We start from the raw sequence: 27,573 nt of genomic DNA, 5'->3' as shown, positions 1-27,573 counted from the left end.
CTCTGGCACACTTAATTAGGATTGACCCGCTGATTTGGGGCATCACAGGGCTAGGGGGCTGGGAGGAGCACATCTTTCTATATAATGACAACATAATTCTGTATCTCTCAAAGCCACACCATTCCATAGCAAGGGTTCTGCATGTATTCAAACTATTTGGAAGTTACTCGGGCTAATAAACTAGACGAAGTTGGTGGTGTTTCCCCTGTCTAGCCCCCCTCCGAAACTCCTAGCGAGATGTGCAGCCCGACCACAGTAGATAGCTTTAAATAGCTAGGGATTCAGATAACTAGTGACCATCAATTGTTCCTGCAGAGGAACCTCAACCCCCCCACTAAATAGACTCCAAACAGATATATTACAATGGCGTACCTTGCCGCTGTCCTTGATGCACAGAGCCACCCTATATAAAATGATGGCCATACCGCGCCTCCTATACATCTTGCAAAATACACCATAGTCGGTCCCCCCTACCTTTTTTAGGCAAGTGGCACAAGAGATCAACACACTGCTGTGGCAGGGAGGTGTACCTAGGATAGCCCTACTCAAGTTACAGAGAGGGGTACATGAGGTTGGATTTGCTGTCCCTGATATTAAACTTTATTTCTGGGCCTCACAACTTTTGGTCATAAATGATTGGGTCTATGCAGACAAAGAATAGCCGGCTAATAGAACAGATAGGGATGTGATGATGGGCGGGAACTACAAACCACTCCTCTACATCCAAAAGACAAGTCCAGACTGGCCAGGACCTACCGCTGCAGTGGTTAAGTGCTGAATTGACACAAACAGGTTTCTGGTATGGCAGGGGGGTTGATTGGCATGACACCCTTGTGGTGCAGAGTTTGGCTGAGGGAAGTGGCTACTTTTGGTAGGATTCAGGGGCTGGCAGACTATAGGCATTGAGAACCTTGGGAATGTGTGGAGGAATAGTGAACCTCTCGCCTTTGATGACCTACAGCAAGAATATAGCCTGACACCATCTCAAAGGTTTCCCTACTTGAGGTTCATGCATGCCCTGCTAAGGCACATACAGTGGGGCACTGTAGTTGCAGATTACTCCCCTCTGGAAGACTGGCTGTTGTTGGACCCCCATCCCTGACAAAGGGATGTCAACAATATACTGAAAACTCATAAATGCACCATAGCCTCTAGCTCCCCTTTGAAGAGCATGGGTAGATGACCAAGGTAATATAGAAGATGAAGACTCGACAGAAGCTCTGTACATGATTTAGGTTGATACAGCTAGACAGAATCTCTGTGCACAATTCAGGTTGATACAGCTTAAGATACTACACCGTTCTTATTATCCACACATACACCTTCACAAGTGGGGTCAGACATAGACGAGGTTGTGTGTGAAGGGCTGCCAGCAGGAGGGCTCCTTCTACCATATCCTCTGGGAATGCCCTGTGATTAATTCGTTCTGGAAAAGAGACATGATTATACTGTCAAAGGTATCAGGGACGGAATTCTCAATGGATGCAAGGTGGCTCCTTTTAATGATCAAGGGAGAGGACGATTGGCCTAGGTGTACTAGAATTTGGCTGGTGCTGGCGGCGGGATTTGCAAAACGAAATATAGCCAGACACCTCCCCCGTCAGTGACAGAGTGGGAGAGTGATTTGGACTGGTGCTAATGAGCAGAAGAGGTAGTGTACAAAAGTAGATAGTGATTAAGGTTATGGGAAAAAATAGGGTTCCAAAGGCGCAGCTACAGAAATGCATAGTGAGGCTTAGTGCCCCTGCGACATAGAAGCACCAATTCTGCAATGTAAAACAATGAGCCTTCTATAATTCACTTCACTGTTTTGGATAGAATTGTTAATCCAATATTATGATTGATTTTATGATGATTGTGATTGTACCACCCCTTCCATGCTGTATCCTAGCCAGCAATTTCACCTAGGCGTATACATGCGCATATGCTCAATCATGTACTGTCTTATGAGCTTGCTTAGTAAAAAAGATTTTAAAAAAAAGAAACCAATCTGTACTGCAGGATTCAAAATGTAGACAAAACCACCTGATAAACTGAGGTTATTAATACTACTCATTTCCAAACGTCGCTCACTTTAATTTACGATTAACTGGCTCTCTTATTGTAATACATTTTGTAATGATACTGGCCATTAAATAACAGCCACGCGTGTACATCAACTCTTCTGGTAATTAACTTGTTGATGTAGGCTAGGGATGCTGTAGCACCCTGCTTAATTTATATCACATGAAACTGTTCTCCCAGCTCAGACCACCACACCTGGCACTGGTGTCTGTCTCCTTTCTACAGTTCCCCATAATGCATCTTTCTCAATTTCAAACATTGCACTGCTTTCAATCATCCTTTCCTCACCTTCACACGATGCAACACCACACCCAGACTGGCCAACCCCAACATAAGGGCTTGACCAATTCAAATAGTGGCCCACTGCACCCATAGTTCAATGTAAAGGGGCAGTACCACTGCTTCCTGCTTGGTCTGTCACCAATTTACCAAGCCAATCACAGATTTATAAACCCCCAGGCCACCAGTGAAAGAATGTAGACTCACTGAACAATGTTGCTAGAGCACACCGGTCATAACATCTTCATTCGTACCACCAACCTTGTTACACCTTCACATCACATTAGTGTATAATGTTACCATAGCCAGATGTACTGAAACATAATCTACGCCCCCATCCACCTTACCAAACTAAACCAAATCATCATTTTGAGTATATATTTTAACTAATTTCTTTAAATTATCTAATCAATCATTCAATCAGCACCACTTGTACCTCTTCAGTAAAAAGAGTGATATGTAAAAGTTTGACCTAACCCTTAGTTGTCAGTGTCAATCTTGATTTGCTTAGTCCTTTCTTCCACTTGGTTGATTAACTAGTACTAACTCACCACTCCCCACTGTTACTAGGAATCCACAAATAAAAAGAAAAATGCGATAGTTGAAGGGATGATAAAATGAAACCGCAAGAATATGAATATGAAATTGTTGATATTAATAGCAGAGAAGTAGCTTTAAGATGGTTGAAGTAAAGATCACGACCATCTTCTACACTCATCATATGGGATGGCACTCCAAAAGTGCTTAATTACTCCCCATAATTGAAGCTGGCTGCAGTATTTTGTGCCTCTAAACACTTTCCCCTCCTCTTGTGAATGTTATTTCTAATGCATGTTTATTCACACCACCACCTGTAGTCTTCAGTTATTCAGGCCAATAAAACTCTGAGACATGTCACAGTCTGCTACACACCCTCTGCTGACACTGATAGCTTGCCAATATCTGGCTCCCCAAACAGCTTATGGTATCCCTTTGCTGCTACCCATAGTCTCCTGACTGGAGAAAAGAATCAAGCAAGCAGATCTTGGGCTTCCATTCCAGTTAGAGTTCACTGCCTCCCCAGAGCTGTACCCACGCCAGAATCTGATAATCAAAAGGTTTTCATTTGGGACTTTTACCGATTGGCTAGGGATTGGTCAGGGGTCACCCAATGGTTAACAAACTATACAACTTGACGCCTCATTCCAGCTCCTCACATCTGGACTTTTAGAAATAACAGAAGACGTTTGGACCTTCTTTCTTTGACTGGTGTGGAAACCTGAACAGGTTGACATGCATCCCCTTGTATCCAGGGCTGAGAAGTGGACTCCAGGTTTATATGGCTGACCTCCTGTGTGTCCACAGGGACATTGAAAACTACAAGAAACCATTTCTTGGAGTGACGAGTTCACTACTGGGAAGTGAACCTGGACTGGACTGTGCTGGTGGCCTTTGCTGGAGTGGGTCATGAATTGTGAGGGCTGTCCCCATGTTCTTGGAGCCTTAGAAGGTATCAAGAGAAGCTATTACAAAAAGTTGGAAAAAGTTGGAACTGGGATTTATTTTTACTTCCTGCCCTCTAGAAGACCAGGACCAATGATCAAAGGATTCCAGGTGAAGGCACTACCTTGGCAGTGGAGAGAATTCAGTTGACCTTGTCTGAAACTCATGCTCCCCAAAAGAAGACTTGAGCAAATCCTAGCAGATGAAGTATCTGACTTTGGTGCGACTTGCCTAGCTACAGCTTCCAGACCAATCCGACTGGAGGTTTTTGGGGTACAAAAGAAAGTTTACATCTGTTCTTTAAATTTTTAACTGGACAAGGGGCAAATTAAAGAGAGGATTTTGAATGGGGCAAAAGTGGAATTTGTCTGATCGTAATTTTTCATGCCAAATTAATGGATTCAATAACACCTCATCCAGAGGGTATACATTTTGAGTAGACATTGTCAGACACAGCCTGCAACCTTGCCCCACTGGAGGAATTTGACTTCCATAAATAAGGCTATGTCAGAAGGTAAAAACTTTGAACGGGAGGAAATTCTTGGTGATTGTGAACTCTACGTTATCACAGTTGGCCTGAAATCACACCTAGGTCCCTGGTCAACTATGAACAGAAACTGATTGGTGCATTACTTTATAATGGATCTTTTTGACCTACAACTTTAAAGCTTCAGATTTTATGATACCCTTATTGAATTTCTTGATTTTTATTAATTGTTTGTTGGATTTGTTTGTGTTCTGACTTTTTAGTTATTTTGGTACTGCTAAATACTTTACACACTTTTCCTTCAGTTAAGCCTATCTGCTCTACGCCGTTGCTACTAGGGGTCAAGAACAGGTTTATTGACCTTTTGTGCTTTACTTGTATTGATTTTGGGCTTGTTACTTGGGAAGGACTCACATTCTCCCCAACTAACACATACTTTGTAAGAGACACCATTTAGATATCATACCTCTGAACACATAATGGCATTGATGTGAATGTCTGAAAGACACCCTGAAAGAGAGATAGGAACCATCATCATGGAGGAAGTGGATGAGATGGGTGACAGAAACTTCCTGGGATGCCCATGCTACTACAAGATACATTTATATTTGACTTGCTTGAGGTGGTGCTTGGATGTGAGTACTATATAATAAGTTATGTGTTATATTGGTAATTGCTTTCACAAATACAAGAGTACTATCCTGATGCTTAATCAATTTTGTAATTCCTCCTACATATTGCAGCACAATAGTAAAATTGGATATTAGAGAAATCCCATTCTTTCATCCGTTTCCATTGGCAGTTGTAGATACCAGTTTTAGATAAGATATCTGTTAGACCTTCTGCCCTATGATGTCCTTGTATGGAGTATTTGATAGTGGCACCGATGTGTTTAAAAAAGACTAGTGGGAGATAAATAGATAGTGTCTTAAAAATTGCAAACGTTTTAATAGAAAGGTCCTTTCATTAATATTAGTCCTTCCTAGAATTGAAATGGGTAGCCTCTCCCACTTCCCCACTAACAAAGTGAACTCTCTAAGAATGTTCTTATAATTAGCCTCTTTTAGGGTTTTAAACCTGGGTGTGAGTCTAATGCCCAAATAATTCATGTATTTACTCTATTTCCGTTTTCCTCACATATTGATTGTATTCAGATACCTTTCCTGAAATAGTTGCATTGTCTTCAATTTTGGAGAAAGTAATGTTAAGTCTGGTGTAAAAATTAGTACATCGTCTACATAGACCTTAACCTTATTATTCAATCGAGGGTACCATAGGACGGTGGTCGATAAGTATTCTTAATAATGGGTCCATTTATAGGGCATACAGGCAGGGTGACGATGGGCTCACTGTATAGTCTCTCGTGAAATTACAAATATGTAAGAAGAATTAATATTCATTTTTTTAACTTTGATGTCATGATATTATGTTACTAGATTTACAGGGTTTCTTTTCTGAAAAGACCCGCACCAACATATCCTTTCCTAAAAATGCAATAAAAGTAATGCCCTTTTTCTAAGTTATCTTCTTTACAAACATCTTCTGCTCCTGCCTTTTAAGCTTACCACTGACAATTCAAACTTCATCTTCTGCCTCCATGACATTAGACTCTTCTGTGGGGATACAGCTTACCCTTAATAATGCAGTTTATTTAACAAAGTGACCCTATTACCTCCCTGTTGTCATATTATCGTAGCACTGGATGCTGCTTCATTATGAGGCTTTGATTCTAGGTCAGCGGGGGCAATGCACCAAAGATGTAGAACTATTACCTAATGCTTCTCCTAAAAAGCCTGAATGTAGCTTTGTCATTGCTTGTTGGACAACTCAGTGAGTGAAGAAACAACCTCCATGCACAAGCTCAAACTGTAGACCAGGAAGGCGGAATTGTGTGTTTTTTATCCCCTGGAAGTGTTCATAAACATAGTGATGCCCTCCAATGTATGTAGCAACACACCACTGTGGGCATCAGGGCCCAAGAGGAAGAGCTCATCCAATCAGTGAGACTCTGCTCCCATCTATATGTGCAAGAGCACACCCATAGTCAAAGCCTTTAAATTGGGGACCAAAAAACTCTTACATAACTTGGATGCAATATCTGATTCCACCTCATCCACCCACATCTGTTAGGAAACTGCAGACCTGAACCAGCACCACAAAGGCAGTTTACGCTAGGTTCTAGAGTGGACAGGTGCACAACCTAGAATTGTATGTAAACCATATTTCCCTTAAGCCTGCAACAACATTGGGGCCAGCATTCATTTCTTAGTACGCCTCCTGAGTTAAATCTCTCCAAGACAGAAGAGAATAAACCCCACTTTACCTGATGCAGACCCAAATTGCTAAAATATACATATCAAGAGCAATTTTAACCCATGTCAATGTATGTGAATTCAGAAGCCTTCTTTCATATTTAGCCTGTTATACAACAAGCTTTAATCTAAGGGGATAGGATCCTTCTTTTAGAAAATGCAGTGAATTGAGAAGTAGACGGATAGGTCAGTGATGAACTTATTTGTCTTCAAGTCTGCAAGGAATAGTTTGGGAAAATATTAGGGGCCTTATTCCGAGTACGGTGTTCCTTGCGGTGGTGGTCTGCCCACCACAACTGTGGGTCCACCTGCCGTATTTCAAGTGTGGGGGTTGGACTGCCACAGGACCGCCATTCTGCCGGGATGTAGGATCTTGCAGCGGTGGTGCAGTGGAAAGGGGCAGGAATACGCAGGTGTTTCCACTGCTTCACTGCCGAGCATATAATATTCTGAGTCTCATTTCCACCACCCATTTCATTACGGTGAGCTTGCCATGAAAAGGATGGTGGAAATGTAACTAAGGGGGCCCTAACAAGGCTTGGGGGTGCATGCAGGAGGTAATATGTTGTGTCCCCCTGGATTTGCACCCCCCTTCCGGCATGGTGTGGCATGCACAACATGGATGTATGTCACACCGTGTAGGAATGTGCTACAGGTACTGTCACAGTGGCAGTCTTCTGTTAAGGGTCTCCTATGAGCCTAACACAGCCGCCGCCATAAGACCACTGAAGCACCGCCTGACAACACCCCTGATTAAACTCCATGGGCTTCTCTGGCTGCAGTGGTGGCGGTCCTAAAGGAGGACCGCCAAGTTAGGGCCGCCAAGCTTGTAATAAGGCCCTAAGATATTTATCTTAACCCTCAGATTACTAACTCGGTCATTGTGCTACTGCAATCACTTAATATTGCTGGCTCAGGTAGTTTGCTCTCTGAAGCAAATTATGAAATATAACACATACAAAACATTTGTATAATTCACATTGTTTTGGTTGTTACTCTATACGTTGTCCAAACCACTACAAAATTAAAACAAATCTGAAAGAACGACAACATGAACACTTTATCACATACTCATGAAGTTGATGATATAACAGAACGTACCTCGCTCACAAGATCGTCCCAGAAAACCAGTACCAGAACAATCACAGACATATCGGTTCCACCCATCCCTGCAGGCTCCATTGTTTTTACAAGGTACGCTCAGGCAAGGTTTTGCTGTTTCTCTCGAGCATGTTGGCTTCACACCAGCTGTATTTTGTATATCAGCCATTTGTCGAATGTCTTTACTTTGGCCATCGATGAACAAGTCTCTAATGCACCCAACGTAGCCATAGTTCAACAGAGCCGTCCACACCTCTGTTGGGAAAACCAGGCCTAATTTGTTTTCTGGTAGGCCTCCCAGATACAGGTCGTCATCAAGATCTAGGATCTCACTTTCTCCAGGTGCGGTGTAGGGTGTGCGAAGAGTGTTGACAGAAATGGTACCTGGTAAATGAAGACAGCAAATAATCAGCACAGGTATACATTCCACCAGACAGAGAACATTGTGAATCTGTAATTCCTCAATAGCTTCCAGAATGTAAATATTACAGGATACATCAATACAATTAAGATAATATGTTGTTTACCATAGTACCAAAATTGGTGTTTTCTTCCTTTACTCATTATGCTAGGTTTTTCTAATGGAAAAATCCACCCCACAATGGTACCATGGTGTTAGCATATATAGCATATATAGAGAACAAACAAAAAAGCACGGTGGAATCCTTAAATTAATTTTAGCCACTGTTAATAACTCTGGGCCACATTCCAAGCCATTGTTTTTTGTTCACTGTGCCACTACAGGTAGGGACCAACAAAGTACGGCTCAGATTTGATACAACTCCAATGTGAACAGTCTAGACTATCACCTCCGAGCAGTAACGCAAGCCCTTGTTGTATTCACCAGTGACATTTGTACATGACAATCACATATTCTACTTCATTTTAAGTAAGCACTCCAGACTTATAGCAGCAAGCGTCTTCTCATGATTAATATAAATTAATACCCATACCACTTTAAATTGTTAAAAATATTTGTGCTTGTGAGCTTGAAAGACAAACCTAATGTAAGTCGCAATTGTAGTTAAAAGTCATTCAGTTGGTATGATAGAATAGGTAAAAGTATTGCATTGTATTTAATAAGTGTGTTTTTATAGCATCATAATTGGAAGATTAGGATCTTTTGAAACAGTTTTGATAATCGTGATAGGAAGATTGGTTACATTACATTTAAGTTCCTGCTGTCTTCTTTGACTGTAGAGTGTATAGAAAGGACATCTCACTGATGACCATTTTAAACAGTTTACATTTAACCACACCTACCATCAGGAATTTATTGTTAAGTGAAAAGTGGTTATTGTTGGACTGCTAATATTTGTTTAGAAATATATTATTATTTGATCGATATCTGTGTAATCTACTTAATTTATTACTGTAGCCAAAGTTTTTAAGATCTATGTTTTCAAATAGAAAACTTTAAAGAATCTTTTTGAGTTTTCTGAAATATAAAAGGTTTTTGTGAGATACCAGGGCTTTTTGCAGTGTCCTCCTACATTTGTGCCCCCATTTTGACTACTAGATGCTGTTTTTATGACTGATTGTGTCCTGGAATCTACTAACCAGCCTGTGCTCTGATTAAAAGTATATGGTAATTAGGTATAATTACAATTGGTACTAACAACCTAGTCCTTAGTATATGGTAGGGCATTTAGGTTTAGTGGCTTAGTAGATGTAATGCACTTAAGTATGCCCTGCTGCGTTACCTGCTGGTATTTTAAAGGCAGCCCTGCTGTACAGAATGCTTTCAAAATAGAAATATATGCAAATTTGACTTTGGAATTAAAGGTACTTCCAAAGTCTTTGTTTGATGTGCCGTTTATTAAAATGTACTAGAGTCCTAAAATATTCTTCATGCATTGTCAAAAGGGGTTTTATGAATGAAAAGAATTCATAAATTAAAATCTACTGTTACCCTGTTTTTTGGTTTGGATTTACATTTAATAATGTTTTCAGTGGAGTTTTTATTGAAGTAAAGTTTTGAATGATTAATTCACACTTTGAAGTAATCAGGTTGCATACCCGACAGAACCATTGTATACACCAAAATCTCTTGATCAGCCAGCCCTAGCCCTGATGAGGTGGGAAGTGGCCTGCATAGAGACAAAGGACATCTGATGGGAGGAGATCTTCAGCTGTACAGCAAAAGCAGAATGGGGTGGAGTAGCCAAACTGGTTTTCAAAGAGGGAATGACAGGACAGGACAGGACACAAGCTCACCCCCACATCCTGCACCCCTAGCCAAACAGGAGTACTTGAATTATCAGAGGGTCTCAAATGGGAGTCTTAGGGAAAGTTGGCCATGCCAGTGGGTTGGCTTAACCAAAAACTAACCTCCCAAAAAGAATTTCTCCATTTCAGAAGTACAGTGGCCTCTGGGACAAGAATACGCCATATGGTGGAGGAAGCTGTCATACTTCTGGGTGTGACCATGTACCCATTTGGTCAGGGATGCGCACCTGTTTGCCTCCAAAACATTGGCTACATATTGTAGAGCTGCCCAGCAACTAACATCCCTGCCTTGAACCTACAAGAAGAAGAAGGACAGCCCTGCTGGACTCTTGGACTGCACAAGAGAGGACTGCACTCAGAAGGACTGCACCTGCCGTACACTTCGGTATTCAGCACAAAAATAACGTTGCTTTGCTTTGAAAGTTGAAGGAGTTGCCTCCCTGAAAGCAACAAGTTTAATGAGCTCTGTCTACATCATCTCCACCATGAAGAACCCAGCTGGACAGCATTCAGTGGATATTTAAGGATTTGGTAAGATCCATTCTGGGCCTTGTAGTCCCAACTTCCAAAGGAGGAACTCACGAGATTCTGAAGCCTTGGACTGGTGTTGTGGACCCTCAAAAACCCAAAAGAAATTTCTGGAGAAGGATTGCCCTGCTGGACCCTTGGACTGCACAAGAGAGGACTGCACTCATGAGGACTGCACCTACCTCACTTATAAGGATTCACAAGAAAGTGCCTTTGCCTGTCTTAAAGGATAATGAGTGGACTCCTTGATCACAAGAGCTAGAAAAGTGCTGCAGGGGCGACCTGCAATATCAACAACAAGGACAACTCCCGGTGATATTTTACTTGTATTAACCAGGTGCACTGTGGGAGTTGTCATCCCAGATCCCAAGAGGCGAACCAGAGCTTCTGAACGCACAGCAGGAGCTATAGACAACTTTTGTGCATCAAGAAACACTTCTAGAAGCAACTGTAAAAGTGTTACATCGTGGGTGGGCTGGACTCTTGACTTTGTCCTGGTCCAGCGCAACCTTTTTTAACCCTTTGAGCCCTATTTGATTCTGAGTGCTAGTTTTACTTTTAGTCTTAAAAGAATCATATCTCTGGTTCCCTTCATTGTTTTTTTTGTCATTTTAATCATAAAAATATTTCCTCTTTTTATAAATTGGTGTTGGATTTTTATTGTGTGTCTTACTTATTTCATGTATTGGTGTTTTTAAATGCTTTTCACAGCTGTCTTCTAAGTTAAATTTGCCTGCTCTTAGCCATCTACCAGGAGTTGAGCAAGGGAATAGTTTATTGAGACTTTGACTGGGTCTTATATTGTGATTTCCGCCTTATTAGTAGTGGTAGGTACCTACTTACTTCTACTAATGAACCAAGTCCCAACAGTTATTATCTCTAGGAATTTCTGTTGGCGATTCATTGTGATATTGTGTCATGCTCATTGCAATAAAGAGTCCTTAATCAATGGAAATTAGAGAGCCAATCTCTGTAAATTGTTGTTACTTTTGTAAACATTTCGCTCATAATGCTGCATTTCGCTTGGTTCTTATTGGAGTATAAACCATCAAGGGGCAGATTTACAAACCCCTTGCTTCATTTTTACTCCGCCGTAGTGTCACTTTTGTGACACAACGGCTGCGCAAAAGTTGTGACCCATTTACAACGTGATGCATCTAGGGAGATGCGTCATCTTGCAAAGCCTTGCACCACATTATACCTGCGACTAGTAAGCACATTGCATTTGAATGGGTCCCCCTTTTTCAAAAATATAACCACATTATACCTGTGTCAGGTATAATGAATGCAGGGTGGGTGTTCCCACACAGGAAAGCATCATTGCAATGTGATGCAGTGACATGTACAAGATTTCACTGCACCACTTTTAGGACGCCACTGAGTCAGAACCTTACGCCTGCTTGGAGCAGGTGTAAGGAGTGATGCAACACAGTAAGTATAGCCCTCCCCATGCATTGCTGGGGTTGCATTGTGCTTGCGACACAACTCCAGAAATGTGTAACTTTTGCGCAACTGATGCATCAGAATTTCTGACGCTCCTGTCAGTACTTGCGCCATGTTGCAGCGTATGGCGGCACAAGGGTTTTGCAAGAAGATGCAGGGAAACTGCACCGACTCTGTACCAATAAAAGATTGGTAGAGTGTATCACTTCATGGTACATCTAGAATTAGAGGTGGTTAACAGTGAATGACTGGGAAGTTCTTTACCAAATGGTTTTGCATGACATCAAATAGACAATGAGAGCGAAGCTCAATTTGTGTATGATGTTATTCAGAATCCCAAGCTTAAAAACATTGCAGTCATAAACTTTTTAACCTATTGAAAATCTTAAGTTAGTTGTGGTCCTCAAAATCATCTGCCCCTGCTTTTTAACTGCTAGAGGCTTCTGCACATGTGGAAAGGCATTACACAATACAAACTGTCCAGTAAGTATAGTTGTGCATGAAATAAAATGTCTCAGCAGGTGAGTTAAGAGGAATTCAGAAACGCATCAGAGCTGCATGCATGAATCCCTGTGACTGTTCTAAGTTTCTTTGTGTAGCCTTGGAATCCTTTGTGAACTACAAGAAGTTGAAACCTGCGACCTTGCAAAGTTAGAAACTTGTGGCTGCACATTTCTGATTTTTAAGATTACGATCAGGAAAAGGTGTTTTACAGGAGGGATGAGAAAATAAATGTAATGGGAACTCGAATCTTAAGCCTTTGTAAATATTCAGAAAGTGCTCACGCAAAAGGCAGTAGTCAATGCCTTTCAAGGGTGGGAACCAAAATGGTACACTTCCATTAGTGAGGATATAAAAAATAGATTTTTCCATGGGAAATAGTTGTGTTTCTTTTAAAGAATTTTTCCCCCCGAAAAATGCATGTGCTTATGCTCATTTTTGATACACATATTCTCATGGAAGCCAAGGTGTATGACATTCTTACATGCAATCCTGATTCATAAAGCTTTTTTTGCCTAAGTGTTAGACCTGGCACCATTGGCATGGGTCTCCCTACCATTTGTTGGTGTTGCCTCCTGCGTTTTTGCTTTGTGTTGGACTCCGTTTTGCTAGTCTAGATGCTTTGGGCACTTTGCCACTGCTGTTCAATGCCAAAGGGCAAGTGCTCCCTTTATAAATTGCTGTTATTGATTAGTAATTCCATGATTCGCATATTTGATTTACTTGTTATACCCTAGTATAGTACACTGTGTGCTCAGGGCTTGTAAATCAAATGCTGCTAGCAGGCTGCAGCACTAATTGTGCCAGTAAAAGGTAACTCTGGCCTGCCATTGCAGAGCCTGTGTGCAGTCTGGGACTGCCATGTTGATTTGGCAAGTGCACACACTTGCCAGTCCCTACTAAACCTTTCCTTTTCTACATATTAGGCACCCCTAAGGCAGGCCCAAAGTACCCTTGCGGGCAGGGTGCATTGTATGTTAAAGGTAGGACATGCCCTGATGTGTGTGGCATGTCCTGATAGTGAATTGCTGCCAAACTTGTTTTTCACTATTGCAAGGCTACCTGTTCCCATAGGAAAGAATGGGGAGTTTGTTTATAACATCTTATAAACATAACCTGCCCTGGGAACAAGGTAGAAAAATAAAGTTTAGTATGCCTGAGCTCAGAATGTTAAAATGCATCTTTCAGTGAGGGTGATTTTTACAGTCTACATTTAAAAATGTCACTTTTAGAAAGTAGGTATTTACTTGCCTAACCATCCAGTGCCTCTGCTAGGTTTGTGTATTGCATGTTTGGCTTTTGGATGACAGGGGCTGGAGAGGGGCTGTGGCGCGTGAAGTCTGATGAGTCAGGGCTGGTCTGAATAGATCTGGGCTGCATTTAGAGTAGGGGGAGGAGATTTCCTTTTCACTTGATTGGGCCTGGTCTGCCTTCAATAATGCTGTCTCCACCTCTGGCCAGGAAGCTGCACCAATGAGGACAGAACTTGTTTTGGCTGGGTACAGACACTCTCTGCCTTCAGAGAACAAAGAATTTGTGAGTATAAACAGTGGAGACCAGACCCCAGACTTTTAGATCACTTCTGGGAATCAAGAGAAACCTTTGCCAAGGAGAAGAGCCGGGGAAGCTGAGGAGGAATACTGCCCCTGTGCTGTTTGCTGACTGGGGTTGGCCTGCAGTGGCTGCTTGCTGCCAAGGAAAGGAGAAAAAGACTTTGCTGTTTGCTTTGTCATCTTGAGGAAGGTCTCCAAGGGCTTTAAACTAAGCTTGCCTCCCGTTCTGAAGTCTCAGGGACACAAAGACTTCACCACCAGCTCCCCTGAATTTCCTTTCTGTAAACTCTAACCTGCAAAGAGGTGCCTGCTTCTGTTTAGGACCGCTGATACTGTTAGTCGCGGGGAGCTGGAAAGTCGACGCAACATCAAAAAAGTGTGACGCCGTTGCAGCACCTGCGGTGGATCGACAAATCTCTGCAAGTCACTTCAGGTGTAACGATCTCTGAAGTCCGAGATCGCCACACCGATTCCAACGCAAGCCTGCTGTGTGACTGCACGAAATCGCGCACCATACCGGGTCCACGTATCACATTGAGGTGCCAAGACTGTCGCATCGTTGGGGGCCGAAGTAAGAAACAGATGTATCAACTCCCCAAGCAGTAAGGAATTGACGCATCACCTCACCTGCGCAGCAGTAAGGAACCAACGCATCACCTCTCACATTTACAACTTGCATTGAAATTAACTATTTCTACCATTTGAAAACCTTATTTTTAATACTGTATTGGGGATCTTTGTGGTTTGGTCTTGTTTTGGTTTAGATAAAGAGTACTTATTTTTCTAAACTGGTGTGGTGTCCATTTGTAGTGTTTTCACTGTATTACTGCATGTGTTCACAAATGCTTTCCACTCTGCCTCTGAGAAAAGCCTGTATGCTCGTGCCAAGCTACCAAGGGGGTGAGCAGAGGTTATTTTAGGAGTGTATCCCCCTTACCCTGACTAGAAGGAAGGGTCCCTCTTTGGACAAAGGACCCTACCTCTGCCAACTAGAGATCCCCATTTCTAACACTAAGCATGTCTTACTACTCAAAAATTAATGAATAAGCAAAACCTATGTTTTGAATATGCCAAAGAAGAAATGCTTTGCAAATCAGGTCTTGAAATGCAGGGCTAATTCACACCGCTGATCGAAGACAAAATTACTCAAAGAAATATCTTTGTGAATTTAACTTTTGAGAGCAAGCCTCCTTTGTTCTACACTTGCAGGGAAAAATTGTTGGAAGCCTGCATTTGTCAAGCATAATTTCTCCATCCCCTAAGAGTAGGAGGGTTGTAGTTGTTGGGTTAAAATATTCCAGTGACCAGTAGATAAATTCATATTTTTCACATGACCTCAGTCAACATAGGTTTATCCATTTCAAAAGATTCCTGTTGGGTAGCTTAATGTGACCTTTCTCTCATGATTCCAAATTTATATATCTGAGAGGACTGAGAAGATTGCAGAACAAAATCAAATTGTGTCCCGAACAGAATACTTCTCAACAAGTGAATTCTAATGGAGTTCTTTATCCTATGTGCACTTTTCATATTGCCCAAACATTCCATTGCCAAAAATGAGTAATGTCAGCCTCACTATGAGTCATAAAACTTCATGGAGAATCTTCCACATAGCTCACAGAAACCATTAATCAATTGAAACCAAAATCTGAGTCTATGTTCACTTGGAGTTTGTACTGTTATGTTATGTAATAATTAATCCTATGTCACTACTGGGGGCCTCCAGGCTTCAGTAGTCTAACGACGTTTAGAACAGATAAAACTCTTGGTAAAAACGGAGCATAATCTATAGATCAATTAGGGAAATAAGCCTTTACCATCATCCCAAATCTCAGGTTCCTGGGGATTCCATTGTCTAGCTTTAATGCGAGAAAATGACAGCTAATAACGTTTGACACTCTGCCTTCAGAATAGTACCTGTCTTCAGAAGGTACCAGTCAGCTGATTGTGAATTTCTACCTAGTTGATATTGATCTTACATTGGGCTTATTTTGGAAAGCGGGTGATAACCCATAGTGAGAACTGTAGCCTCTATCACATTATCTAATGGTAGCTAACATGAGATATTACATCTGTAGGAAAGCAGATTATAGACCGCAAAGGCTCCCAGTTTTTGCTCTTGGAACACTAGTTTTATAACCTCTGATGTGGCTGAGTTTCTCTAACAAAGTCTCACTGAGTGTATGCTTCTATTTAAAATGGACTTCACATAAAACTGTAAATGTCTATCTGGTAAAATAAAAGGTAAACTGCTGTGTTCAAATATGGTAAGGAATTCTGCGGAAGTTGCTTGTGAGAAGTATTCAGTCGTTCACCCACATGTGTAAAGGTATGGAGAAACTTTTATTGGCCGGCCCAGCCCGACATCTGCACATAGGTCATGCTATAGTAGAAGAGACCCAGAGTAAATTGTCTATGGCATGGTAAGAACTCATAATTCAAATGTGAATCAAAAAGAAATAGTCCCTTTTATTTTTACAGAAGTTATTGATGTGAATTTTCCTATAAATTTCAGGATCAAAAGCACATATTTAGAGACAATTTTATTTTATGTGGATTTTGTTATTGTACTTGTAAAATTAGGCTTTGTTTCTCTTATCAAAAATAACAACTAGGGGAGGATAGAGGTTTCAAGAGAACAGAATCCACCTCCTGACAGACTTTGAATAAACAATGAGATTCTATCCTATGTGTCTAATATTTTTTATATATATTTAATTTCTTTTTGTGATCAGTGAAGGAAAGTGTCTCTAAAGATGTTTAGAGAAAAGCACTGTGTTTTTAACATACCCCTCACACACTATGAATCCTATAGTGTCATGCTTCATCATAGGGGTCTTCCCGTCCCACTACGGGGCGGGGCGTGCTACAACCTACAACTACGCGGGAGCACGTGGGAGACCCAAATATGATCTCTACTGCACTCTACACAAATCTAGTGGATGTATAGTATGCCTACCACCGCACTGTACTGACCGCAAAAATAGGCAGGCCAGTGTAGTTCAAAAGGGTAGAATCGCCCCTCAAAAATTACCACATTGGACATGAGCAAGTTACGGGGAAGATTTCTACAGGAAAGCTCTCGCCTGCATCATACCTCCGTACTGCTCCACGGAAACAACGGAGCAGTACGGAGGTATGATGCAGGCGAGAGCTTTCCTGTGTACACAAATGAAAAACCATTGATTCCAATTAGGAAATCTTCCCCGTAACTTGCTCATGTGGCCTACTATCCAGAACCAACATATACCAATTTAGTAATTTTTGAGGGGCGATTCTACCCTTTTGAACTACACTGGCCTGCCTATTTTTGCGGTCAGGACAGTGCGATGGTAGGTATACTATACATCCACTAGATTCTTGTAGAGTGCAGTAGGGATCATATTTGGGTCCTGATGAGAAACGCAGTGGGGACTGCGTTCGAAACATGTAGACCGAGTAAGGGTTAAAAACCTTTTTTCCGTTACTAATCTTCCACGTTTTTAAAGTTTCCAGCTAGGGAGCAGAATAAAGTGTATTTTTTCCACTATCCAGGGAATTTTTAATCTTTTTATATCCTGCACCAACTTCACTATTCCTATCACTCTCACAAATTCATCACACACATAGTCTTTTTCACCAACAAAGTGCTCCTGCGTAGTCGTAGGTCGTAGCACGCCCGCCCGGTAGAGGGACGGGAAGACCCCTATGATGAAGCATGACACTATGGGATTCATAGTGTGTGAGGGTTTTTTTAAAACACATAGTACTTTTCTCTAAACATCTTTAGAGACACTTTCCTTCACTGATCACAAAAAGAAATTAAAAATATATAAAAAATATTAGACACATAGGATAGAATCTCATTGTTTGTTTCTCTTAGCCAGCCTTCATGCAATATGTGCAAGCAAATCTTGGATTGACAGTGGGACCTTCTCACTGCCAGCACCTAACCTACTATTACTCCAATAATAATTCCCCTTCCGTCTTTATAGGGGTTTGTGTGCACACCGAACAGCACCCACGTCACGGTGCTTGTTCTCTCAGGAACTCGACAATTCAAACAAAAAAGCAAAGGTGCACCACACCACAACACACAATTCAAAAAAGGAGCGATTGTAGGTCCAAATCCACTAAATAACGAAAGGAAGGTTCCTCAGTTTGATCTCTTTATTCCATTACGTAGTAGGGAAAACAGTACAGCAGACGCAGTTTCGTCCCAGTATGGGACTTCTTTAGGGCGATATATAAGGAATTCGATGTATCTCCATAAGTAAAGGAGGCTATGAGAAGTGCGCAGCGCAAAGGGAAGTGGAATCGTCCATCAAAATATGTCAACGACGATATGAAGGCCCTCTAGAATGGAGTCACGACTAGTCACAGAGGGTATGACCCTCAACCTTCAGATCTATGGTCAGGGCATGATTCCATCTATATGCTACACAAGAGCAGGTTCCAATAATTTAACAAGCGTAAATGAAGTCGTCCAGTTTGAATTCACGGCTTGTTCCAAGGAGTATGATGATTGACCCACAGATATGAGGTTCAAAGGTGATATTGACTACGTTTTGCAGGAAGTTCAATTCCAATCTAAAAACTGTAACCAGCCGTGAATTCAAACTGGACGACTTCATTTGCGCTTTTTAAATTATTGGAACCTGTTCTTGTGTAGCATATAGATGAAATCACGCCCTGACCATGTATCTGAAGGTTGAGTTTCATACCCTCTGTGACTAGCCGTGACTCCATTCTAGAGGGCCTTCATGTCGTCGTTGACATATTTTGATGGTGATTCCACTTCCCTTTGCGCTGCGCACTTCTCATACCCTCCTTTACTTATGGAGATTCATCAAATTCTTCATGCATATGTGCTTTGAGTTATATTGTTGGGCCCGTTAATTACTCTGCTGACCAGTAGGCTGTTCATGTCTATACCTGGAACCATAGGGCCACCGTGGTATATTAGCTTCCTCTTATTAGAACAAGGATGAGCGAAGAAAATCTCCATGCGCTAATTACCCTACCTCTCTGGCAATCACTATCAAGTTGTTCTTACAAGGCAGAAAAGGAATGACTGGAGATCTCTGGATCCAGACACTACAGAGAGGATTCTTTAAGGCATTGGAGGGAACAAACCGAGTTAGTAGCCAGGCTCGGGGGAGAGGTGCTTTAAAATGTCATTTCTCCATTTATGTTCTTCAAAGTATGCTGTGCAGAGAGGTTGGACAGCTATCGGGCTACTTTCTGGAAGTGCCCGCCAGGGGTGGATGGGTGATGTTGTGTCTCTTGATTAGCTAGGGATTCCCAGTGTCTAGAACTTTCTACCTCTATTTTTAAATCACTGCCCATGGACGAACATTTGAGAAGAGGTGAAACTAAACGAGAAGGTCAGATGCACATAGTGGATGATCCCCTCTCAAGAGGAGGGCCTCCTCAGGACTTGTATCTCGTTTTCCAATGCCAGCAACACTAGCTCTAAACCCTTCTTTCAGGACCCAGTATAGGGTGGGCTTGTTGTGATGAATGAAATAAAGGGTTCTACTTGGACTTTTTGGAACCGGCCCCGTTTGCGGGTACGCTAGGAGTCAGGGTCAGTGGCTTGTGCTGGAAGCACAGGCATCCTGCCAGTGGCTGAAGGACAATGAGTGCTTGGAGAGAGAGGCAGGGAGAGCGGTCTGCCATGAGGACCTTGAAGTGAAGCTGCTAGGCTGACCACATGGTAAGGACAATACCAAAATCTGGACAGAAAGCTGGTTCAGGCTCCTATTGTTTGCCAGCAGTGTTAAGAGGATGTGAAATCTCAACTGAAAGCATAAAACACATACAATTCGGTATCCAAGAGGGCTTTGGAATACCTACAGTGGGTTTCTGGGGGCTCACAGGTACCCACCATTTCACTGAATCCCAAGTGGGGTCAGAAAATCTTACACAGACAACTCTTTTGTAATGGGTTCCCCAAGTGGTATGAGGAGCTCTATCAGATTAACCTCCAGCTAGAGGTGTAGAGCACTGCTCCCAGGTTTAATCTGCCTGGGAAGCTCCTATCCAGAATGCATGGATCCTGTAAGCTTGGGGTCTCCAAAATACAAGAAACTCCAATGCTCAGCCTCTCTATTCTCACTCCCAGGACCGGAATCAGCCAGCACAGGGGCGGGAAGGCAGACAGGAGGAGAAGAGAAAGCTGGCACTCACACTTGCATTGAACCAATAGTGCCGGATTGGTAGAGAGCAAGAATGGACAAGATTTACTTTGCTGCTGCCAGGCTGTCCCATGTATTCAGAATACAGGTGCCCCACAATGACAGGGGCATCCATTTGTCACTATAATACCCTGGCAGGTACACCAAAAGTTGTAAACAAATAAAGGAAAAGAAAATCTTCAACAGCCCATAGCCACATTGAAGGGACTTCCAATAGCAAGCGCTCTATAAGCTACCAAAAATGTGCATACTGTCAGGGTAATGTTGAAGTGTTGTGTCATATTTTGGGCAAACCAGGAGAAGTGGTGGGGTCCATCAAACTCCCTTTGCTATATTTTAAAATGAACCCCCCCACATTACCTGGGGTAATTAATTAGTAACCCTCTGCGGTTAGGCTCGACTTGCGTTTCATGTTTGACCTGACAGCCTCAGGATGTGCTTTCCCCCAATGTATTGCCTGCCTCCCTCTATTTTTGTGACCTCATTTTTTCTGGCTTTAGGACTTTGTGCAATTTAACACTGCTAACTAGTATTAAAGTGCTTGTGCTCTCTCCACTAAACATGACAATATTGGCTCATCCCCCATTGGCATATTTAATATATTTCTAGTAAGGTGCACTATATGTGCACAGGACCTGTAATTAAATGCTACTTTGGGGCCTGCAGCACTCATTGTATCACCTACTTAAAAAGCCCTCTAACCATGGCTCACGTCTGCCATTGCAGAGCCTATATGTGCAGTTCACACTGCTATTTTGATCTTGCAAGTTACCCCAATTGCCAGGCCTAAACTTCCCTTTTTCTACATATGTCAAACCTAAGGTAGCCAATGTAAAACCCACATGGCAGTGTGCAGGTATTTAAAAGGCAGGATTTACAGTTTTAAGTTTTACATGTCTTGGTAGTTAAACAACAACCAAAGTTGGTTTCATACTACAAGGACTATCTCTCCCATAGAATAACATTTGAATTACCTAATTACATCTATTAACGTGAAATCCCCAATTGTGAAAAATAGACTTTTAAAGTTTGGTGTCTCCGTACTCACAATTTAAAATCCGAATTCATGGTGAAGTTGGATTTAAATTGCTGTTCTGAAAATGCCACTTTTAGAAAGTTGTTATTTTCTAACTTTAGCCATTTGGTGCATGCTGCCTGTCTCTGTTCAGTCCAGGTACTGTGACAACTTTGGCTCAGTGCATTCCCTCTAGATAGCCACATACAAAGGGTGCCCAATTGTGACTTCCAGGGAGATGGGAGGGCGGAGCTGGGCACAGCCTCTCACTTACACCTGAACAGGCTGTGTTCTGTCCACACAAAGGGTTGCATACCCTCCTGTAGTGAGTTTGGAGCCACGACAGGAAGGAAGGACCTCTGTGCACTTCAAAACTTTCTTTGAAGTATCCCACACTTCAAAATCACAACTGGGTTCAAGTACAGGACCCCAGACGCAATGCCTTCAGTATACTTCAGGACCTGTGAAGACTCTGCCAGGGAGAGGAGCTGCTGTGCTGCTGAAAGGACTGCCACTCTGGCGAACTGCTGCTTTGCTGGTCTCCTGCCTTGCTGTGCTGCCCTGTGTCCTGCTATTCCCCTGCCTGGGTGAGAAGGACTAGACCTGTATCACTTGAACCCAGAGTAATTCCAAGGGCCTCTTAATTTGAAGACCGAGGAACATATCCCTCTTACATGCATCTACACCTGGACTATGCCATGTGTGAGTCTGCACTACAAGTGGTGCTACTACAGTCCTGGACCCTTGGAAGTAAGGCCTCAGGTGCTTTTTCACCAACTCCCGCATCCTCATCGGAACCAGCGCATCTTCACCATTGTGTGGGTAGGAACTGGTGCATCCTCATCTCTGAGTGGAGCTGAGCTGGTGTATTGTACTCTGCTGCAGGAGCAGTAGATATGCAGCACATTTGGAACCTGAGCATTGCACTCCGAACCGACAGACCACCGCCATAGCATGGAGAAAATTGATGCATCTCATCCACCTCGTGGCTCGACTTCAACGCATCGCTTCAGTTGCACCGCTCATCTTCTTAGATGGCAATGCAACCTGAATCGAGGTACTTTTGTTCAGCAAGCCTAACTGGGTCCCTATATTCATCCCACGCTCCATCACGGTCAGCCTGAACTTGTGACTTTGCCCCGGTCTGGCACGACCAGATAGCCCAAATAAGCGCTTATTGCTTCTAAGCACTATTTTGCAGTTTACTTTTAAAAAATTCTTATCTCGACTTCTTTTCATTCGATTTTTTGTCGTTTCGGTCTTGCTTTATTTATTAAATTAAGTTCAATGTAACTAACCTGATGTGGATTCTTTTTGTGGTGTTTTCACTGTGTTACTTTCTCAGATGTTGCACAAATACTTTACATCTTGCCTCTTAAGTTATGCCTTACTGCTCTGAGCCAAGTTACCAGAGGGTGAACACAGGATAATTTAAGGTGTGCTGTGATTAACCAGATTAAGATTGTGGAAAACACACAAAAGCGCTTCAAAGCTTTTCAATACACCACCCACATTTAGACACCCATGCACGTTCCTATCTTGGGTACCGCTTTGAGTAATCATTCTGAATTAGGGACCACTTCCGGGTCCTGTATAGTCTTCACTAATATCGCAGTAGAATCTGCCTTTTTGTGAAACATTCCCTCAGCACCTGCGAGGAAAATTTCATTACAGAACCATGCCTCCTCACTTTGAAGTAAGGCATTGAATGCTTAATAAAGATGATTTTAACTTGAGGAACTTGAGAATGTTCTTCCATTATACTGTGTGAAGAGGAACTACTGGACTACGTTTTTCAGAATTCAACTAAGTAACCAATGATGTCTCCTACCATAAAAACATTTAAAAAATCTTGCTACTTTGCAAAAGTCCATTTTTTCACTTATTGAAAGTGTGCTCCCCATATCTCTTGATTTGATACATTTTAGAGATATCTCTGATTTACTTCTCTTTATATATAGCGTTAGAAATGCAACTGTCAGTTAACGAGAATACCCCATAAAATGTGCACACCTGAGAGGCTGCACAATGAATATTCTTCTGAGTATCAAATACTGTTCTTATCAAGAATAATCATGTTTGCCAGGACTGAAATGGAGTTTCCAACATGAGACAGGCTATCCATCCTACAATTATTTTCTGTTTATTTGTTATCATAAAATAGACTACATTCTGTATTTGTGTAGCTATTTTTATATGTTCAAGCTTACTAAATGTGTACGCCTTTTCAATTAAAATATACATGCTTATGCTAGAGAGCGACATATGCTTATGTTTTGCATTTGTAAATTGCATGGCTGTCCAAGCAGGTCAATCCAGTGCTGAAAATCAGCCAACAACAGAACTCAGACAGCAGGAAGGAGGAACTGAATTAAAGCAGCCATGTCTTCAGGTTCTAGGGCTCTGAAGCAGATAAGGTGGTAGAGAGTTCCAAAGTTTAGGAGTTCAGGTACCTGAAGGAATGGCCCCCTTGTCTCTGTCTTTTGATTCTAGGGACGTTAGCAAACCTTAAGTCAGAAGACCGAAGTGCCCTGGATGGAATCGTAATATAGAGCTTAAAGAGGTGGCATATATAGTGAAGGCCTGTATTGGCAAAAGTGTGGAAGGCAAAGCGAAGGGCTTTGGATTTAACGTGCTTTACAATGAGTAGCCAATGCAGGTCATTCAGATAGACCGAGATGGAATGATGCGTAGGAACATGCAGCAGTCAGAGTGCCACAGAATTTTGTATTATTTGAAGCTGCCAAATAATGTCTGTAAGAAGCCCAAATATGTGGAAGAGCAAATAGCACAACAAAACAAAACAGTGTGCAGTCAGGTGTTTATATGATGTTCAAGAGTTAGATTTTGATGAAGTCAGACACCAAGATTTTTCACTTCAAGTTTAGAGGCTGGAAAAGAACCCAACACCTTAGGTCACTAAAAGGAGAAACAAAGGGTGGACTCATTCCCCTGCAGCATCATTCCAGTCTTTCCATCATTGAGTCTCAAGCAGTTGCGAACCAACTTTCGCATTGACAGGCCTTTGCCATTAGGAGAACTTGTGTGATGGACCTAACAAAAGTGGGAATTGCATCCATTCTATCCAGGTATGTTATATCTACCATAGACGTCCAAGCCCCTCACACTGTGACATAAATCATAGTGTGCGGGAAACAGTAATTAATTCATTTCAAAAGAAAGAAACTGGTTTTGTGGCTTTTCTATAGGAATAACGTAAGAGACAAGAAGTTGTCTTTGCATCCATGAAAAGCTAGACGTGCCCTTCTATTGTTCCCCCAACCTAGCTCAACCATAGATACTTAAGCAGTTTCAGATGAAAAATATCACCCAAACCAGCGAAAAACTTTGAAATGAGCAAGCCAGCTGGGATGGCAGACGTGCTGCTAGGATAGCCATCCTGTCCACGCCTAAGGCCCATTTGTTTTACTGTTTGGAAGCAATAAACAAACCCCAACAGCAGAGCCATTCACAGTCATATGACCCAGGATACTGGCCGAAGGCACAGATAGTTGGGATAGGAAAATGACAACTTTCTAAAAGTGGTGCTTTCAAACTTGTAACTTCACCATTCGGGATTTCAAATTATAATTCATTTGAGTGTAAATAGGATATCTCTTTCTGCTCCCAAGCTAAAGATAGCACTTATAAAACTTAATAAGGTAAACCAGCATTAGTAAATGGGAGAGATAAACCTTACAACAGTCAAAAACAGCTTTAGGAGTTTTCACTGCCAGGACATATAACACGTAAGTGCACATGTCCTACTTTTTAAATTCAATACACTCTGTAATATGAGCCTATTGTGACTTATAAGTAATAAAAAAGAAGGGATAGGCCTGCCAAAGGTTTTTTTTTGCCAGGTCGAAATGGCAGCTTAAGACTACACATACAGGCTGCAGTGGCAGGCATCAGACATGTTTTACAATGCTACTTTAGTGGATGAAACAATGAGTGCTGCATCCCACTAGTAACATTAATGTACAGGCCATGTGTACATGTAGTACTGTTAGATAGGGACCTAAATGTAAACTAAATCTACCAACGATGAAGATGCCAATTGTACCAGGTATTAGGGAGAGAGCACAATCACTTTACCACTGATTTGCAGGGAAAAAGTTCAAAGATCCCTAATGCCAACAAAAAGGGTTGAGTACAACATGACACCCCTCCAGTCAAAAGCTAGGGTAGTATAATCAATACTTTGATTAACTTCCCTTCTTAGGCAATACAGTGTGACAATGGCCAACTTTGTAGTTGCACTTGCCAGTTGTATGCCCATCCAATCCTAACTGTATCCTCCTTGCATTATCTTCTGGGGTCACTACACTAGCACACGGGAAACCCTCCTTTTCATCTATGAAGCTCCTAATCTTAATTTGCTCAAAGATGCAACTATGTAGGCAGGCAGTATCACCATGCCCAACAAGGTGATGTGGCCCATTTAAATTCTTGGATCAGACATCTGTCCCCAACCTAGGGAAAACTCCACTCAAAAGGACAATAGCCAGTAGTGACCAGCTGTCAGTTTCAAGAACCAGGCCTTGGGCCATCCACTGCCAGACAGAGCTCCAGCGGGGTATTGGGCAGACCCCACTTCAAGCTTCTTTCTCATGGGGGTTCCCTGCCCTCTGCAATTTGTATGAGTTTGGGGCAAAGGCCCCAGGTGTTAGGCACCCTATGTTGACTCTCCTTCCCACCAGTCCAGGGGTGGTATTTTGGGACTTGTCATTCAGACCAGGGTCTGTGTCCTGAGGCTGAACGGGTGCTTTCCAGGACTCCCAGGGTGAACCGCCCTCCCATCAAAGGTGACACACTCTGTCTGTGTCATGTAGGGAAGAGACTGGTGCATGTCTCCTGTCTTCTATCTCTGTGACAGCACAGATAACAACTCCAGGTCAGAAGTGACCTCACCAGGTCAGTCTTGGGGTGCTCTTCTATCAGCACTGGTGACACCTGATCCACTGGTCTTCCCACTGCAGATTGTTTCCACCTCCTGCTCCTCAATCTGGGCCTATGTATTATCTTTTTGGTAGTAGTACCACTAGAAACCTGAGCTATCAGTGCACTCTGGTTATCCGCCCCTCCCAGCTCTCCTATCACTGGTGGTAACTAATTTCCCAGGATTCAGTCAATGGGCATCTGGGACTAACCTCAGGGTCACCCTCCTCTGGGTCATTTCCCCACTTCATTCCAGGGACATAAGAGCAATAGGGTGGAAGATATCCTGCCTGTTGTCCTGAGTAACCCTACACACGTTTATAGGTGTACTGCTCTGGGGAAACCAGCCGTTCCACCAACATGGTATGACTGACACAGGTACCCCTTAGGACAATAACAGATATTTCCATGTGCCAACTACTTGGAGTCCACCTCCCAGCTAGGGAACAACAGGGCATGTTTTACCTTTGCTGCTAGCGAAAACCGCCTTGTAAAGACTCACTGGCCACGCTTGTAGAGTTCCCACTGAACAGCCCTGCTTGAAATTACTCCCAGACACCTTCTTGGACACCCTGGTGCTGATCCAGCAGTCTGCCTCCTTTTCAAACTCTCGGAGTGCTGAGAGCTTGCTATCAATCAGCTGTCGAGCAAGTTCTGAGCAGTACTGCCTCAAAATCATATCATACAGTCCATCAAAATCATTCACTACTTTGCCCTTCACCCACCCACTCAGTGCCTTCCTGGAGAATTCAAATAAATCCACCAACGACTGGTTTGACAGCTTGTGGCTGCCCCTAAATATCATGCAGCACTACTCAGGGTGAGCCCAAACTTGGTGACAAGATGAACTTGCATGGGAATCTGGTCATCTACCTCTAATGTAATCGAATATCCCCCACCACAGTAGGCATGTGCTTCCAGAGACTCGCCTACCAAACCTCCTCTGGGACCCTATGCATTCTTTGGCCTAACTCATAGGCTGAAAAACATGTGTCAATGTCATCCCCTAGCACATAGCTAGGCACTTAGAGGCAGATGTATCAACATCCGTTTTTGCGATTCTCAAATAGCGATGTTTTGAGAATCGCTATTTGAGAATTGCAAAATGAGATGTATTTAAAAATACACAATTCTTTTGAGAATTCTTAATATTCCTTAATTGCGATTAGCAAATTGCAAAATCGCAATTAAGGAATAACTTCCCATTCATTTCTATGGACCTGGAGGCCCATAGGAATGATTGGGAAGTCATTTTCAATTTGCGATTCGCAATTTGAGAATCGCAAATTGAGAATAATTTCAAGGGTGTCATAAGGACACCCTGATGCACCCCTGAAATGAACATGTGTGCGCATATGGCGCACATACATGCCCTAAGGGCATGTATGTGCGCCACATGGCACCTTTAAAAATGCCAAAAAGTGCATTTGTAAAATATATATCAAATTACCACCAACTT

At 42.4% G+C, this 27,573-nt stretch overlaps 1 protein-coding gene across 17 annotated transcripts in view; it reads right to left on the bottom strand.

The window, feature by feature from the left end:
• Positions 1–27,573, bottom strand: part of NRXN1 (neurexin 1) — a 1,556,457-nt gene that overhangs the window by 723,831 nt on the left and 805,053 nt on the right. For all 17 annotated transcript variants that reach the window (XM_086927741.1, XM_086927742.1, XM_086927749.1 and 14 more), the window contains one exon: positions 7,726–8,109. In XM_086927741.1, coding sequence (XP_086783867.1) covers positions 7,726–8,109 — 384 coding nt within the window. The remainder of the gene's footprint in view (positions 1–7,725; positions 8,110–27,573) is intronic.

Source organism: Lissotriton vulgaris, chromosome 6 (genome assembly GCF_964263255.1).
Source record: "Lissotriton vulgaris chromosome 6, aLisVul1.2, whole genome shotgun sequence".
In the NCBI taxonomy this organism is placed as follows: domain Eukaryota; kingdom Metazoa; phylum Chordata; class Amphibia; order Caudata; family Salamandridae; genus Lissotriton; species Lissotriton vulgaris.
This window is presented reverse-complemented; position numbering and strand designations above follow the sequence as displayed.